The 18,723-nt window shown below is 37.5% G+C and overlaps 1 protein-coding gene across 1 annotated transcript in view; it reads right to left on the bottom strand.

Moving 5' to 3' along the window:
- Positions 1-13,620, bottom strand: part of LOC121443086 (serine/threonine-protein kinase WNK3-like) — a 99,373-nt gene extending 85,753 nt beyond the window's left edge. The window contains 2 exon segments of the mRNA XM_041644771.1: positions 1,052-1,224; positions 13,084-13,620. Coding sequence (XP_041500705.1) covers positions 1,052-1,224; positions 13,084-13,620 — 710 coding nt within the window.
- Positions 13,621-18,723: the final 5,103 nt, after the last annotated feature.

Raw genomic sequence — 18,723 nt, 5'->3', positions numbered from 1 at the left:
TGGTGGCAGACGCCTTTAATCCCAGCACTTGGATCTCTGTGAGTTCGAGACCAGCCTGGTCTACAGGAGCTAGTTCCAGGACAGGCTCCAAAGCCACAGAGGAACCCTGTCTCAAAAAAGCAAAAAAAAAATCAAATTGTAACTTTAAATAATAAAGTTGAAAATATACAACTGATTATACAATCAATTCATACCAAATAAAAAGTTGGTTACAAACAAAAAAACAGTAGTTATTCCTTGCAAGATGTATAAATTGGGCCAAACCCTTAGCAAGTCATTATCTTTTAAAATGCAATCATAATTTATAATAATTTTTAACTCAAATTTTATGATATATCTAAAACATTAACTTTTGTGGGGTTTTTAAGATTTATTTATTTTACGTGTATGAGGGCTTGCCTGCATGCCTGTATGTTTTCTAAGTGCGTACTAGGCACTCACTGATGTCAGAAGAGGTCACTAGATTCCCTGGTTATAAGCCATCACAATGATGCTAGGAGGCTCTGCAAGAGTAACAAGAGCTCTTAACTTATGAGACATCTCTCTACCCCACTTTTTGGGTTTTTAAGGCATGGTCTCATGTAGCTCAAGCTGATCATGAATTCATCATGTAGCCAGGAATAACCATCAACTCCTGATCCTCCTATCTCTATCACACTACACAGTGCTAAGATTAAAGGTGGTGCCACTGTTCCTAGTTGTATGTGTGCAGGGGATTGAATCCATGGTTTAATGCATACTAGGCAAGCACTTAATCAATTGAACTTCATCTCCAGGTCCCCAAACATTAACTTTTCAGCACTGCATAGTCTAACAAACTTCATTAATATCTTGATTTTTCAATCAATCTGAAATAGATTCTACAAGTTCTTTTTTATTGTTATAGTTACTAGGGATGGAACCAAGCCCTTGTATATACTAAGTAAATGCTATTTCACTGAGCTATAGCCCCAGCCCCTCTACAAATTCTTAAGTTAGAAAGCTTATAAATAATTTTTATGACTTCTTAAAATAATTTCCATCTCAATAGGTACTATCAGAGTCAACTTACGTCTTTAAGGTTCCTGATGTCATTAGTTCAGTCACTAACACAATACACTTCTTTCCTTTTAATATAGACTCCCAGGAATCATAAAATCGAACTATATTGGGATGCTGGAGGCCTTTCAACATCTCTGCTTCTTCTTTGAACCGTTGCTGCTCAGCTTTAGTTAATTTGCGGTCCTAAAGTGGAAGAACGAGTTCCAAATTAATAACACAGAAATTTCCATGCACATTTTTCTTTTCTATTTTCTTTCTTTCTTTTTTTTTTTTTTTTGGTTTTTCGAGACAGGGTTTCTCTGTAGCCAGCCTAGTCTACAGAGCAAGTTCCAGGACAGCAGGGCTATTAAACAGAGAAACTCTGTCTCAAAAAAACAAACAAAGCAACAACAACAACAAAAAAAAAGTTCAAGCTCTTACTGGAGCCAAAAACCTGTGACTAAACATCTCACAGATTCTAGAAGAGAACATGCAAAATGAACGTAATATGAAACCAGCTTCTAGTGACTGTTATACCCATAGATTAGTATATCTCTCAACCGTCATCAAAGAATTTCTTTTAGCAGTAGATGGTGATTAACACAGATACCTACAACTGACCAACATGCAGACAAGAGATTACAAAGTGTTAAATCCCAAATGGGACATCTATATCACACCCTGCTCCTCTTAAAGATCAGGGATCAAAACCAGGTGCCTTTAATCCCAGCACTCGGGAGGTAGAGACAGGTGGATCTCTGTGAGTTTGAGGCCAGCCTGGACTACAGAGCGAGTTCCAGGACAGGCTCCAAAGCTACAGAGAAACCCTGTCTCAAAATCCAAAAAAAGGAAGAAAAAATCAAAAGAAAGAAAGAAAGAAAGAAAGAAAGCAAGCTAGCTCACTCAGGGGTCATTGCAGAAGATGGCAGAAAGATTGTAAGATGTTGAGGGTGACTACTACAAAAGAGTGTTTCTAGGATAACAGGGAAGCTGCATATATGAACTCACAGCAGCTGTGACAGCATGCACAACTGTATAAACTCAAGTCAGACACAGTCGGTATTCTTAGCTATCATAGTAGGTACATTGAAGACATGAGATTATGGCTTTAATTTTAATTAATAATCAACAACCCAATTAAAATAAAGATTTGAAGAGAGATTCAGGGGATATAACTCAGATATTATAGAAAAAATGAAATGGGGCCCTTGGTGTGATTCCCAGCATTGACAAAAAGAACTGAACATGTTTCACCAAGTAACATATATATAGTTCAACTTGGTTGGTTGGTTTTGTTTGTTTTGGTGTTCTCATTACATGGGGCAGGCTGGACAGAAACCTGCCTGTCTCAGCCTCTGAGTACTAGGATTAAAGGGATTCACTACAGTATCTGGAAACATCCTATGACATCACCCTTAGGCTTATCACTGTTGAAAGGAAGTGTATTGTTTGTTTGCTTGTTTGTAATAAGACAAGGTCTCATGTAGCCAGGATGACACTGAACAACTGAGCAGAGGCAAATGGATCTATGAGTTTGAGGCCAGTCTGGTCTACGTATGAGTTCCAGGCCAACAAGGGCTACTAGTAAGTAGAACTGGTTATCAAAAGTTAGGGAGGGTGAGAAATTGAGAATAATCATTTAATATGTACAAAGTTTATATCTGAGATGATGAAAACTTTCTAGAGATGGATAGTGTAAGTAATTATAAATCAGTTTGACTATACTTGATGTCACTAAATTCAACAATTAAAATTGAATTTTATGCATATTATGCTACAATAAAAAATCTTCAGGGCTGGTGAGACAGCTCGGTGTGTAAAAGAGCTTGTTGTGCAAGCCTGATGACCTTTTGATCTCTAGAACACATGGCAGGACAATCAGTTCCCAAAAGTTGTCCTCTGACCTCCATATGCATGCTATGGTGTATGTTAATTCCTCTCTTCCTCTCCCTCATACACACACAAATAATGATAAAAAAAATTGAAATAATTTTTAAAAAGTGTTCAAAAAACCCTTTGTATGGTGGTGCAAACCTATTATGGAAGCGGGGATGATGGAGGAAGGTCATTGGTTAATTAAAAAAAGAAACTGCTTGCCTTGATAGGTTAGAACATAGGTGGGTGGAGTAAACAGAACAGAATGCTGGGAGGAAGAGGAAGTGAGCTCAGAGACGCCATGTTCCCCTCTCCCGGGCAGACGCCATAGCTCTGCTCTCTGAGGCAGATGCATGAAGCTCAGACCCAGGAGGACGTAGGCTAGAATCTTTCCCGGTAAGACTGGTGCTACACAGTTTATTAGAGATGGGTTGATCGGGATATCAGAATTTGCCAGTTAGGGCTAGAGCTAATGGGCCAAGCAGTGTTTAACAGAATACAGTGTCCGTGTAATTATTTCGGGGCATAAGCTAGCCAGGCGGCCAAGGTGCTGGGGACGCAGCCCCGCCGCTCCTATTACTACACAGGGAGGCTGGACAGGTTAATCAGGAGTTCAAGGCCAACCTGGGCTACATAAAACCCAATCTCAAAAAAAAAATCAAAAACCATTAAGGGACTTAACAAAAGCAAGGAATGCTAAGGATAGAAAATAACAAAAACAAGTAAAATACTAGGTTTTCCTATCTTTCCTAATATGATTAATATGTCCTAAATGGTTCTGCAATTAGCTAGCATCCATACCTGGAAGATCAGATCACACTAAAGAACAATTAATATATTTTAAGCCTTCTGATTAACATTGTAGAACATAAGTATTTCTTGTGACAAACTCAATTACTCTACTTAATAATTCACCTCTAAATATCAAAGGTAATTACAACTAGGGGTAAACAACTTTATAAAACTTTATAGCTGCTGCCTCAGACATACTGCTAGAGAAAAAGTCCACTAAAAAGGCAGGGTCAGTGCCTTTAAATTTCTACTTCTGATTCAGGGGACAGAAAATGTGGTAAACTAGCACCAAACTCAAAGGGAAGTACTTTAGTAGAGATTTCAGCTACTACTGTAATCCTCCTTTGATCATACAGAGACACACAGACACTAGGTAATGATTTTGATAGAATAAACCACCTGTCATTAATAACGAGAGTTTTTGGTGCAAGAAAGGCAAACTAGAGAGTAGTAATAGCTAACAGAGCACAGAGCCATTAAAATGCTAATCTAAAGGCTCGTTATGGTGCTACATGCCAGTAATCCCAGTGCTGAGAAGGCTTAGGCAAAAGAACACTAAATTCTGAGGTCAGCCGAAGGTAATGGGGAGATTCTATCTTAAAAAATAATCTAGTCTATGGAAATGAGCCATAAATATTGCTGTTCCAAAGTTAGATCATAAAAAAACAATAAGCATAAAGTTTTAGTGTCATACTTGCTAATTTATATGGATAGTAAATAGATGAAAATTCAAATCAAACAAAATTCAACTACTCCACAGTACATTAAAAAGAATATTATCTTTTTTATAAATGTTAGCTAAATATTTAATCAATTTTATTATGTAGAATAGTAAAAATATACATAAAACCTTTTCTGAGATCTAGACTAACAGCAACATGATTAATCACCATAAGTATTTTATTCAACATAAGGAACATATATTTAAGAGGGAGTGACTGAACTAAGACTGCTTCCAGGGCACCCTGCTCTAGCAGAGCTACCTAGGGAAGTGCTTTCCCAGGTGCAGCCTGAAGGCACACAGAGTTTACTGAAGCTGTTGTCCCAGTAGGATCTTGGCATTATCTACATGGTGTATCTACTTGGCTTTGTAGGCATACAAAAATTGAAATGTTGGGGAGGCCTTGGCTCCAAAAGCTGCTGATGCCAGGAAACTCATAGCAGTGTCAGGTGTTCTGCTCATGAAGTTGTGAAGGTGAAGCCTATATTTCAATAGGAACTGGAGATGTGAGAGGCAAACAGAGCCCACTAACAGGCTATGAATGCTACAAGCTACTGAGTTAAGTCAGAGTTCCCAAGCCTGTTAGAACCCAGATGAAGCAACCATGAGCCCTGGATATCAGACAGAGAATTACAGGGTTTGGTGTTTGCCTTACTAGGTTTTGGTCTTGCATTGGTCTGATCTTTGTTATATTTCTTTAAGAATCAGAATTCTCTTTAGAAACTGGAATGTTTGACATGTGACACTGTATGGTAGAACTATATAATTTGTATTTTTTTACTTTGCAGATCATAGTTAAGAGACTGATTTGAGTCTCGAAAGAGACTATATCATTTGGGTTTGTTTGTTTGTTTGTTTTGTTGTTTTTTTTGTTTGTTTTGTTGGGGGCTTTTCAAGACACAGTTTCTCTGTACCTTTGGAGCCTGTCCTAGAACTCTCTTTGTAGACCAGGCTAGGCTCGAACTCAGAGATCCACCTGCCTCTGCCTCCCAAGTGCTAGGATAAAGTTATATGCCACCATTGCCTGGCTACTTTTGGGGCTTTTTTTTTGACAATGTTAGAACTGTCAAGATTTTGGTGACTGTTAGCAAGGGACTAAACATATTTTACATTATTAAATATGACATGTTTGAAGTATTGTGGTTTAAAAGTGATGTGTTTGGGTATCAAATTGACAAGAGAGGAATTACAATAGTCAATTTTGATTTTACGGTTGATCAGATTAAACACACACTGATATCAATAAACACACCTCTGTATATGCCTGTAAAGGGTGATTATAAAGAAAATGAGCTGAGCAAGTTAAGACCTAAACTGGATGTGGATACATTATCCAATTGGCTGGAGTGCAGACCAGATAAAAAGAGAAAAAAGAGAAAGCCACCTGAGGATCACTCATTCCTCTGTTCTCTGCTTCCCAAGCTGCCTTCCAGCATCAATCAGGAACTGGACCCACAGCCATGCCTTCCTCATCCCAGTGAACTATATATGCCATGAGTCACATCCAAAATTAGGAACATTTTTTTCTGAAAGGTAAACTATGATCTTATAATCTCACTATAATCTCACTCTCTTAATGTAAATATCAAAAATGATCTTCAAAACCAGATCAGGCTACATGGATCTATTCCTTCAAATGTGAAAGAAATAACAATGATATTAAAGTTATATAAAATAACTTGTTCAGGTAACAATATATAGTACAGGCTGGGCGATGGTGGCGCACGCCTTTAATCCCAGCACTCGGGAGGCAGAGGCAGGCGGACCTCTGTGAGTTCGAGACCAGCCTGGTCTACAGAGCTAGTTCCAGGACAGGCTCCAAAGCCACAGAGAAACCCTGTCAAGAAAAACCAAAAAAAAAAAAAGAATATATAGTACAAAGGTTTCAAAATACTACCTATATACAAAGTCTCCTATCATTGCTTTTTTTTTAGTTTTTCTGCAGCATAGGTTGGCCACTTCCTAAGTGATGAGATTAAAGGCACTACTACTACTATGTCCAGCTCAATGAACGTTCCTGAACAAGAACTTCTTCAGCATTTTACCACTACTGCTTATTATACTCAAGCATGTCCTAAGCTTTACAAGCATTATTTCTGTGTTTCTTTCTTAAGATGAGTAGTAGACCCTCATTTTCCATCGTGTTGCTATTTTATCTTCTTTTTCCCTTCAATGCTGAAAATTAAATCCAAAAACTTGAATATATGAGGCAAGTCCTCTAGTACCATACTCAGACTACACTCAAACCCTAATATTAATTTTTTATACATCTAAAATATTATTGGCATTTTTCTTTAATAAAAAAGTTTTTTTTAGCAGATTCAATGCAATGCTCAGCAAAATTCTTCAAAGACCTCGAAAGAATGGTACTCAACTTCATATGAAAAAGCAAAAACCCAGCATAACCAAAACAATCCTGTACAATAAAAGAACTTCTGGAGGCATCACAATCCCTGACTTCAAACTCTATTACAGAGCTACAGTACTGAAAACAGCCTGGCATTGGCTTAAGAACAGACAGGAGGACCAATGGAACTGAATAGAAGACCCGGATATCAATCCACACTCTTTGAACACCTGATTTTTGACAAAGAAGCAAAAAATATCAAATGGAAAAAAGAAAGCATATTTAACAAATGGTGCTGGCATAACTGGATATCAACATGTAGAAGAATGATAATAGACCCATATCTATCACCATACACAAAACTCAAGTCCAAATGGATCAAAGACCTCAACATAAAGCCAGCCACACTGAACCTTATAGAAGAGAAAGTGGGAAGTACATTTGAACACATTGGCACAGGAGACCACTTCCTAAATATAACCCCAGCAGCACAGACACTGAGAGAAACAATTAATAAATAGGACCTCCTGAAACTGAAAGGCTTCTGTAAAGCAAAGGACACGGTCAACAAGACAAAATGACAACAGCCTACAGGATGGGAAAAGATCTTCACTAACCCCACATCAGACAGAGGTCTGATCTCCAAAATATACAAAGAACTCAAGAAATTGGACACCACAAGATCACATAATCCAATAAAAAAAAATGGAGTACAGACCTAAAAAGAGAACTCATCAACAGATGAATCTAAAATGGCTGAAAGACAGTTAAGTAAATGTTCAATATCCTTAGTCAACAGAGAAATGCAAATCAAAACAACTCTGAGATTTCATCTTACACCTGTAAGAATGGCCAAGATCAAAAACACTGATGACTTCTGCTGGAGAGGTTGTGGGGAAAAGGGAACATGTCTGCATTGCTGGTGGGAATACAAACTTGCAGAATCCCTTTGGATGTCAGTATGGCAATTTCTCACAAAATTAAGAAACAGCCTTACTCAAGACCCAGTAATACCACTTTTGGGTATACATCCAAAGGATGCTCAATCGTGTCACAAGGACATGTGCTCAACTATGTTCATAGCAGCTTTGTTTGTCATAGCCAGAACCTGGAAACAACCTAAATGCCCCTCGATTGAAGAATGGATAAGGAAAATGTGGTCCATTCACACAGTGGAGTACTATACAGCAGGAAAAAACAACAGCTTGAATTTTGCAGGAAAATGGAGCTAGAAAACATTATTTTGAGTGAGGTGACCCAGACACAGAAAAGCAATTATCACATGTACTCATTCATATGGTTTTAAACACAAAGCAAAGAAAATTAGCCGACAAGCCACAATTCCAGAGAATTTAGACAACAATGAGGACACTAAGAGAGACTTACATAGATATAATCTACATGGGAAGTAGAAAGTATAAAAAGACAAGATCTCCTGAGTAAATTGGGTGCACGGGGACCTTAGGGGGGTATTGAAGTGGGGAAGGGAGAGATAGGGAGGGGAGCAGAGAATAATGTAGGGCTCGATAAATATCAATAAAAAAAATTTTAAAACAAGAGGGAAAAAACATGCAAAAAAATTACTTAACATAAAAGAGGGCTGGGAAACCTGATAAGGAGGTGAGCACTTGTGGTCTTGAAGTTTCAATTACTTAGAATGATAGCATAGGAGTCACTTGAGCCCAGGAATTTGAGGCTAGCCTAGGTAACTTTGTGAGAAATCACCTAAAAGTAAGAAAGAGGAGGCAGAGATTTAGACCTCTAAGCCCTTCTTAAGAGTGGGTGGAGCTCTTATTCTTCATCAAATAAGCTTTTTGTTTGTTTGTTTTTGTTTTTTGATGCAGGCTTTCTCTGTGTAATAGCCCTAGCTGTCCTGGAACTCGCTCTGTAGACCAGGCTGGCCTCGAACTCACAGAGATCCGCCTGCCTCTGCCTCCTGAGTGCTGTGATTAAAGATGTACACCACCACCGTGCAGTAAAAATAACTTATGTTTTGCATCAGATGGAGATGATTACAGAAAGCAGGAACTTGTCAAAATACAGAGAACAACTGACTTTGTGGTGCCCAGTCCCAGTTACTACATCTATAACATAACACTGAAGGCTCAGAGAACAGCACAGAGGGGCAGAAAAGGATTGTAAAAGCCGGAGAACTAGGAAGGTGATACCATATTGTCTTCTATATATGACAGGGAGACTACACCCTTGAAATCTCAACAATATGGATTCCTAAACAAGACCTGAACAATGGTAACACAACTTGGCATGCTAAGTTTAAAGATAATAATATATATGCATATAAACAATACAAATGGATTTAGAAGATTACATTTATATATTTATATGTGTAGTAATATAAATAAGAGGGCATGAATTTGAAAGGGAGGGAGGAAATGGGAGGGGTTGGAGGAAGGGGAAAAACATGTAATTACATTTCTTTTGTTTTTTTCAAGACAGGGTTTCTTTATGTAGCACTGAACTCCCTCTGTAGACCAGGCTGGCCTTGAATTCAAAGAGATCCTCCTGCCTCTCCCTCCCAAGTGCTGAGATTAAAGGCTTGCACCATCACTGCCCAAGTATCATAATTTTGACACATGTACATAAAACTATAAATGATGGAATACACTCTTTGACCAGGTTACTTAATGTGTGTAAACCTCAGATCTGCTATCTGGAAATAATAATCTTTACCTCATATAACTGTTGCCGAAATTAAATAAAAAAGTAAGATTTTTTTTCTTTTTTACAGGACTTCTGGAAGAACAGCCAGTGCTCTTAACCAGAGCCATCTCTCCTAAAATAGTAAGAATTTATACAAGTGTTCAATTAAATTTTAATTTTATGATAAATGCAAAGTATATAATCCCATTGTTACTAACTATACTAAAACACCTCAACTACAAATTCCTCTATAGTTAAATTTTCAGAAACTTAACAGCATAGTGAGGAAAGACCACACAAAGCTAAGAGATAGTGGCAATTGATAAACATAGAAGAAAAATAGGAAATAGAAACTTGCTATTTGAGGCAGGAGGATCAAAAGTTCAAGGCCAGCTTGGGCCAGCAAGTTTCAGATCAATCTCACAAAAAAGAAACAAACCCAGAATGCCATAATTACACTGTAGATTACCTATGTAAACACACCAGAGAGCACCAAAAATTAGTGATTTAAATTCTTAGCGTACTTTTTACAGTGTCAAAGTACATACTCCAAAGATACATACTAATCTAAAAAGAAAAAAGAATAACTTTATAGTAAGAATAATCTGGCAGATAATACTGTAGTCAAGAGGTCAAAATTACACTACCATTAATATGTAGCAACACCATGTATCCCCTGCTATCACAGACTGAGTTATCACTTTTGTGGTAATCTTGCCAAAAATGTGGAGTTTAGCTAGCCAACCACGGTAATGCATGTTGTTAATACTAGCATTTAATAAACAAAAGGATTTTATAATTGTGGTTTAATATGGTTTACTTAATGAGTTCTTGGTCTTTGAAGACTATACAGTGAGACCTCATCTCTGAAAGAAAAAGAGAAGAGGGGAAGGGAGAAACTGTTAGTACCCTTTCAAGGAATAACTTAAAGAGGAGGGAGAACATGTAAGTAAACACAGTATAGAAACGTGAATATGATCATAGAACTGAAAAGAGGAGTTTTTGTGGGGAAACTGAGATACTCTGGTTAAGTTCAATATTTTAGTTTATAATATATCTTTGTAACTTGAAAATCACCTGAAAATAAATGCAGAAAGAAAAATGATGTAGTAAGAGAGTAGTACTTCTGGTTTTTTCTACTTCTAACCTCTCATTTCCTTTGAACAAACCCATATTTAACAACCCTTTCATCTTTTGCTAACGCTAATCTCCAAGGCTTCTTCCTATACTGACTATAAACTCCTACTATAAGATTTATGAAATCTGGCTATGTCTGCTTTTTGTGTCTAGAGCACATAGTATAAGTCTGGCACATTGCAAGGAGTGTATTTGTTGAGAAACCAAAAAAATAATGACAACTGTTATTAGCTTGTATTAATTTATCACTATACTAACAAATTAGCATAAACTTAGTGGATCAAAATACAGACATATTATCTTGAGGAAATGAGAATCAGAAATCTATGGTGAATCACACTAGATTAGAATTCAGACAAGAGCACTGTTTCTTCTGGGGACCCTAGGCAACTGTTTAATTCCTTGCCTTTTCCAGCTTTCTAGACTATCTGCATCCTTTGACTTGGTGACCCAAGTCCTGTAACAGCATCACTCCAAACTCTGCCTCGATTCTTAGATCTTTCTCAAATGATTGCCAACTTACCTGTCTCCTTACAAACACTGGTAATTAGATGAACCAAAATAATTTCCCTACTTCCATCTCTAATAGTCTCATCTACAAAGGTACTTTTAACAATGTAAAGTTCTAAGGATGAAGACATGGACATCTTTGAGTTGTCATTATTCAACCTACTACACATACCAATTTCTTTTTCTTTTTATAAAAAGCCTATGCAACAAATAACTAAAAGCAACCTATACTTAGTGACTGTCTTTATTCAATCTTAATTTTGTGGTTTGTTTTCTGTTTCTATTGTTGGTTTTGTTGCTGTTGTTTTGCGGAAGGGTCTCACGTAGTCAAGGATGTCTATGAACTTCTAATCCTCCTGCCCCCACCTCCCCAGCACCAGGATTACAGGTATGTGGTATATGTGTGCTGAGATTGAACTCAAAGCTTTGCTCATGCATGTTAGGGCAAGCACTGTGTACTAAACTGAGCCATAATCCCAGTCCCAATCTTAATTTTAAGCATCCCATATAACACTGAACTTTCTCATGAGTTGACTGAGGTTACCAAGGCTTGTTCTCCTTATATTTGACCTACATCTGCTGGAAACTATTCTCATTTTAATACCTTCTATGCTGCTTTCTCCCTCATTTGTCAGTCTCCCTCACACAAAAAAAATCTATCATAGAACAAAATATCTGGTAACTTAGTTGTTCTCCCCATTTTTTTCTTTAATTTTTCCTCACTAAACAAATTGAGCTAACTAACCTCTATAGCTTCTGGTGATTTCACATTGCTGTAAATTTCAAAGGCATGAGGACAGAATATCAATAGAAGTTTTCAAAGAGTTAAGAAAATCTTTACTATTTAGAAAATATTTGAATTTCATGTTTTTTGTAAGAAAAAGGTAGATACTATACTCAATACACTTCTATCATACACTGAATTATATAGTGCAACAATCAACCAATGAGACATATAAACTCTTTTTTTTATTTATTTTTTAAATTCAGTTCTTAAAATGAGATATGAATGAGAATTTGGGGAATTTCCTGAAACTAATAAAAAAATTTCCCAAAGAATGTCACAACATAGACTTTTTCTTTTTCAAAACAGGAAAGGAAAGCAAGCATGATGGGCATATGCCTACGATCTTAGCATTAGAGAGGTTGAGACAGGAAGAACATTAGTTTGAGCCCAGCCTAGGCTACATACAGAATTCAGGTCCAGCTTGGGCTACACTGGAGACTTTGTCTCAAAATGGCAAATGAAAAATGGTAAATATAGAGTGAAAATTAGTTGTATTTCCAAAGGCTGGATATTTCTTTTTATAGTTCAGAGGTAGAGCATTTGCTTAGCATGTACAAGGCCCCAAATTTGGTCCAACCATCATAATCTAAATAGGCAAATGAATGAATTAGATAGAGAGAAACAGAGTATAATTCAACAATAGAATACTTGAATAAGGCTCTGAGTTTATTCCCAGCATTGAATTAGATAGAGAGAAGCAGAGTATAATTCAACAATAGAATACTTGTATAAGGCTCTGGGTTTATTCCCAGCACTGCAAAAATTAAGATAAAAGTAACTGGGGCTGGAGAGATGGCTCAGAGGTTAAGAGCACTGACTGCTCTTCCAAAGGTCCTGAGTTCAATTCCCAGCAACCACATCGTGGCTCACAATCATCTGTAATGAGGTCTGGTGCCCTCTTCTGGCCTGCAGGCATATATGCAGGCAAAACACTTTACATAATAAATAAATCTTTGAAAAAAAAAAGTAATTGACTGGAAATATATCTCACTGGTAGAATACTTGCTTAAGATGTAAAAAGGCTCTAGATTCCATCCTCAGCATTGCCAAAAAAAGGAAAAACAGGGAAAGATAATTTTTAAAAAGTTTGCCATGGGCTCCTAACAGATTAGAAAGGAACATAAATTCTAGACAACAGTAGAAGGGATCTTCACTTTTCTTCAACCTGGATTACTCTGGCGGTCAAGGCAGCTAAACATGGAATTCATAAAGCCAAGAAAATTATAAACCCACCTGTAGTTCACACCAAGCAACTTCAACCCACGTTTCAGTGTCCAGTCCTTTATATACTGTCTTAAATGCTCCTCTTCCCAGCTCTATATCAAATTTCAGGAACCTGCCACTAGGGGAAGTTGCTACAGCCTTCATTTCTGCTTCTTCTTCCATTTCCTTTTCATTTTTGTCCTTGATGCTATCTTTTGAGGATTCTGAGGTTGCCTTTGAACACTGCTCATATTTAACTTCTTGTCCACCTCTCAGCACATTGGTAGGAAGCTTATCTACTCTTGAAATGTTTGTTGCAGCCTTTATTCTTTCATCTCTAGGGGAAGATTCAGCAACTTTGTCATCTTCAGTCATCTCAACGCTCTTTCGGAAAAATCTCTTTCTTTCAATGGTTTCCCCGGCAGTAGAGAAGGTGCTTGTTTTTTCCTTCATTCTAGCTTCTACAATCAGAGGTGCAGCAATCTGAGCAACCCTGTTTTCAAAGGAAACCCCATCAGGTTTCTCAGAATCTTCTGTGCTAGTTGGCTCCCCAGAATCCGTAGCCATTATAACTAAGGTTGGCACTGAACTTTTTCCTGTTTCACTCTTCAGTCAGTCCACTTACATCTCAGGTATCAGAATTCTCAGAAAACACTTCCTTTTATGTGGTCATATATTCCCATAGCAATCTAAGGGAGGGGAAAAAAGATAATTTAATGTCACCCTACAAGAGAAATCATTAAGGGGAAAACAAGGACCTGATTTTTAATTGCTTCTTTCTTAATAAGTTTATTCTTGTTTCTGTACTACTTAGCAACTAAGACTCCAGGGACTATGCCTTATCTTATTTAATATAGCTACAGTGACTAATACAGCACTTGGCATATAGTTCAGTAAGTCTCACATGCAGAAACCTAGTTCTCAGCTCAGCTCAATCCACCAAATTTAATACAGGTATCCAAATCCTGAATTCACTTAGCTATACATAGTAAGTAAAATTGCATGATTTCTATAAGACTTTTGTGTAAGCTTCTAGAAATCATCTAATAGTAGTTTTTTTAATTGTAGTAATATATATGTAGAATCAAATTTCCTATTTTAACTATTTTAAGTGTATGGTCACAATGTTGTGCTATTGTCACTTGTTGAAATTTTTATCATTTGTGTGAGTTGGTTCTCTAGTTCTACCTTCGTGTGAGTTCCAGAAACCAAACTCGAGCTGTCTGCATGGTAAGCACTTTATACACTGAGACATCTTGCTGGTCCTATTATCAATTCAGTTCATTCCCAAAATGATTCATCATTTTAAACCGAAAATCTATACGCATTATAAAAGTGCCCTATCCAACTGAGTGCTATGGAATGCACCTACAGTCTTAGTTAAGTAGGAAGCTGAGGATGGAGAATCACCCAAACCTGTGAGTTCCAAGCTGGCATGGACAAACAACAAAACTAATTTCTAAAACAGAAGAAAAGCAGTTTTTAGGGGACTGAGAATGTGGCTTACTAGGAGATGTATGCTTTGCAAATACAAAATTCTATGTTTGATTGCCAGAACTACCAAAAAAAAATCTTATCCACATCTACCCCCCAATCCACATTCTACTCTCTATTTCTGAATTTTCTTATTCTAGATAATTCATTTAAGTGGACACATACAGTATTTATGTCTGTTTTATTTCATTTGGCATAATGTATTCATTTCTTTTTAAGATTGGCTAATAATACATGAAGAAATATTCAATTATCTCTAGTCACCAGGAAAATTAACATCAAAATTCCATCCTACCCAAGCAAAAGTGGCTATCATAAACAAAATGGAACAGAAGTCTGAAGAGATGGCTCAGTGTTTAAGAACATTTACTGCTCTTACAGAGGATCCAGTTCAGTTCCCAGAACCCACATGGAAGTTCACAACTATCTGTAACTCCAGTTCCAGGGGTTCCAAAATCTCCTCTGACTTCTCTGGACTCCTGTACCCATGTAGTGCACACGCGCGCGCACACACACACACACACACACACACACCAAAGAAAATAAATATATTGTTAAAAAGAAAATACAGAACAAATTATGAAGATGGGGGAATTTAAATTAGTCCAGTCACTAAGGGACTTAATACAATGGTTCCTCAAAAAATTAAAAATAGAACTACCATATGATCCAACTATAAAGCTTCTGGTATATAAAAAATCAAAGTCAGTTTACGCTATACAAGGTATGGTGGTGTACACTTGTAATATCAGTACTTAGGATGGAGTACCTAAAGTTTGAGGCTGGTCTGGGCTGCATAGTGAGACTGTCTATAATAAATGAGGGAGGAAGGGAGGAGCAGACTTCATCATTCCTTACTACATCATGCATTGATAGTATGCTACTAAGTTATATGCCTTGAATGACACAAAGTTAAAAATAATGTATGTCACTTACTTTCAAATGGCTAAACAAATGAAACAGCTGTGAGTATTCATGTACCAGTGCATGTGGAAAATAGACATTGATGCGCATTGTCTTCTTTACTCGTTTATCACTTTTTCTGAGACAGGATCTTACTATTTAGCCCTGTCTGCCAGAACTATGTAGACTAGGCTAGCCCCAAACTTACCACATCTCTGCCGGGCGGTGGTGGCGCATGCCTTTAACCCCAGCACTGGGAAGGCAGAAGCAGGCGGATCTCTGTGAGTTCGAGGCCAGCCTGGTCTACAAGAGCTAGTTCCAGGACAGGAACCAAAAACTACGGGGAAACCCTGTCTCGAAAATCCAAAACAAACAAACAAACAAACAAAAAACTTACCACATCTCCATCTTCTGAGACATAAAGAAAGCAGCTACCAATTAGGAATCCAGGTTAACATCATGAACAAGTTTCATTATATTATTTTGCTACTTTTTAAAAAATATGTTTGGGATTTTTTTTTCAATATGAAAATATTTCAGGGGGCTGGGGAATGCTCTGGTAGTAAAGTACTTGTATGGACACCTACATTTAGATCCTCAGCACCCTTTTAGAAGCCAGGTGCAGCAATGCATGCTTGCAATTCCAGGGCTGGGGAGCTGGAGAAGGGAGAATTCTTAGAATGTGCTGGCTATCTAGCCTAGCCAAATCAGTAAGCCTTAGGCTCAAAATATAAAGTAGAAGGCTGGGTGTGAGCATGTGCCTTTAATCCTACAGCTCAGGAGGCAAAGGCAGGCAGATCTTGTAGATTTAAGATCATCTTGGTCTACACAGTTGTAGGCAGCCAAGGCATAGTTAAGACCTTGCCTCAAAAAGAAAAGATGGCAAGCAATTAAAGAAGACAATGCGCATCAACGTCTATTTTCCACATGCACTGGTACATGAATACTCACAGCTGTTTCATTTGTTTAGCCATTTGAAAGTAAGTGACATACATTATTTTTAACTTTGTGTCATTCAAGGCATATAACTTAGTAGCATACTATCAATGCATGATGTAGTAAGGAATGATGAAGTCTGCTCCTCCCTTCCTCCCTCATTTATTATAGACAGTCTCACTATGAAGCCCTGGTGAGAGAATTCAACAATCAGATAAAACTAGATTGCTTAGAAATAGAAATGCGAGTATTAAAACAATAAAGTAAGGGGTTGGTAAAATAGCTCAGTGGATCTGCACACTTGTGCTGATCATAAAACAATTTGCTGGAGTCAGTTCCCTCCTTCTACCAAGTGAGTACTGGGAATTCAATGTGGGTTGTCAAGCTTCACAGCAGGTACTTTTATCTACTGAACCATCTCACGATCTCCTGAATTTTCCTTTATAATCATTTGTGTTGTATGTATAAATTTTTGAGAGCAGAAGAGATGGTTTAGAGGTTAAGAACACTGGTTACTCTTCCAAAAGATCTGGGTTCAATTCCCAGCACCCACATGGTGACTCACAACTGTCTATAATGGTAGTTCCATGGAATCTAATACCCCTTCCTAGCCTCGGTGGGCATCAGGCACAAATGTGGTACATGAGCAGACATTTATGCAGAAAAAAACCCATACACATAAAATAGTAAAAATTTAAAACTATATGTATAAATTCTATATATTTTTCTGAATGTATATCTCACAAGCACAATGCCTTAGGTTTCTAAAGCTATAATAAAACATCAGGAGCAAAAGCAACTTGGATAATAAATGATCTATTTTATCCTATACTTCCAGGTAACAGTACACCATTGAGGAAAGTCAGACAGAAACCTAGAAGCAAGAACTGATACAGAAACCATGAAGAAATGCTGCTTATTGTATTGCTCCCCACAGTTTGTTCAGCCTGTTTCCTAAAACAATCCAGAACCAGCTGCGCAGAGATGGAACCACAGTGAACAGGGCCTTCCCACATATATTATCAATTATGACAATGCAACACAGGCTTGCTCCCAGGCCAATCTGGTTACTGAATTTTTTTTCAATTGAAGTTTCCCTCTTCCCAGATGATTACAGTTTGCATCAACTTGACAAAAAAACTAACCACCATAGGAAAATTTTTTTTTTTTTGATTTTTCGAGACAGGGTTTCTCCGTAGCTTTTGGTTCCTGTCCTGGAACTAGCTCTTGTAGACCAGGCTGGCCTCGAACTCCCAGAGATCCGCCTGCCTCTGCCTCCCGAGTGCTGGGATTAAAGGCGTGTGCCACCACCGCCCAGCAGGAAAAGTTATTTTAAAAAATAATAATGAATATAAAATACTTTCCAAAAAGATTTGCTGTAAACTGGCTACACATGCTTTTTTTAAAAAGTAGGTTTTGCTTTGTAAGTAAAGGGCTTTTGCTAATTGAGCCACTTACTTGATATCAATATAGCAAAAAGTACTGACCATGAACTAGTTTTAAGAATAGCTTTAAAAAATTCATCTTGATTTTACACAATAGTTCTAATATACCCACTAATTCTTCATTTTGTTTAGTTTGACATTAGGAAATGCACTCTAAACAACCCCCATAAAGGACAAATTGATACCAAAATATGCATTTTGGTAAATATTCTAGTATATTCAACTTAAAATTTTATCAGAGATCCATACTTCTCACCTTTCATAAAAGTCCATTTGAAATGGATCAAAGACTTTAAATATGACGTAAACGTCTAGAAAAAACTTAGGTGAAACATGTTAAGATACAGGCACAGGCGTAGGCATGTAGTTTCTAAAAAGGAATTTAATAACACAAGAAATAATCCTAAGAATTTATAAATGATACTGTATGAAATTAAAAGCTTCTGCCTAGCCAGGCGGTGGTGGGGCACACCTTTAATCCCAGCACTTGGGAAACAGTCTCTTATGTAGCCCAGGCTGGTCTCAAACTCGCTACGTAGCCTAACGACTTTTAACCTTGTTCCTCCTGCTCGACCTTCAGGGTGCTGAGATTATAGATGTGTGCTATCAAGCCTGGTTTATGTAATGCCAGGGATTGTACTCAGGGCTTTGTACCTTCTGAACTACATTTCCAACCCAATAAATCAGCAGTGGAGGAAGACATTTGCATTGACTTCTGTTCTCCACATGCTTACTCACAGGTTCATACACACACACACACACACTGTCAAAACAAAAATGTATTAAATATTCACAAAAGCCGGGCTGGAGAGATGGCTCAGTGGTTGGGAACATTGCCTGCTCTTCCAAAGGTCCTGAGTTCAATTCCCAGCAACCACATGGTGGCTCACAA

This window comes from Microtus oregoni, unplaced genomic scaffold (genome assembly GCF_018167655.1).
Source record: "Microtus oregoni isolate MIOR12 unplaced genomic scaffold, Mior012 000099F_ref0000060, whole genome shotgun sequence".
Taxonomy (NCBI): Eukaryota; Metazoa; Chordata; class Mammalia; order Rodentia; family Cricetidae; genus Microtus; species Microtus oregoni.
The sequence above is the reverse complement of the archived record's forward strand: the minus strand, read 5'-3'. Positions and strand labels throughout refer to the sequence as shown.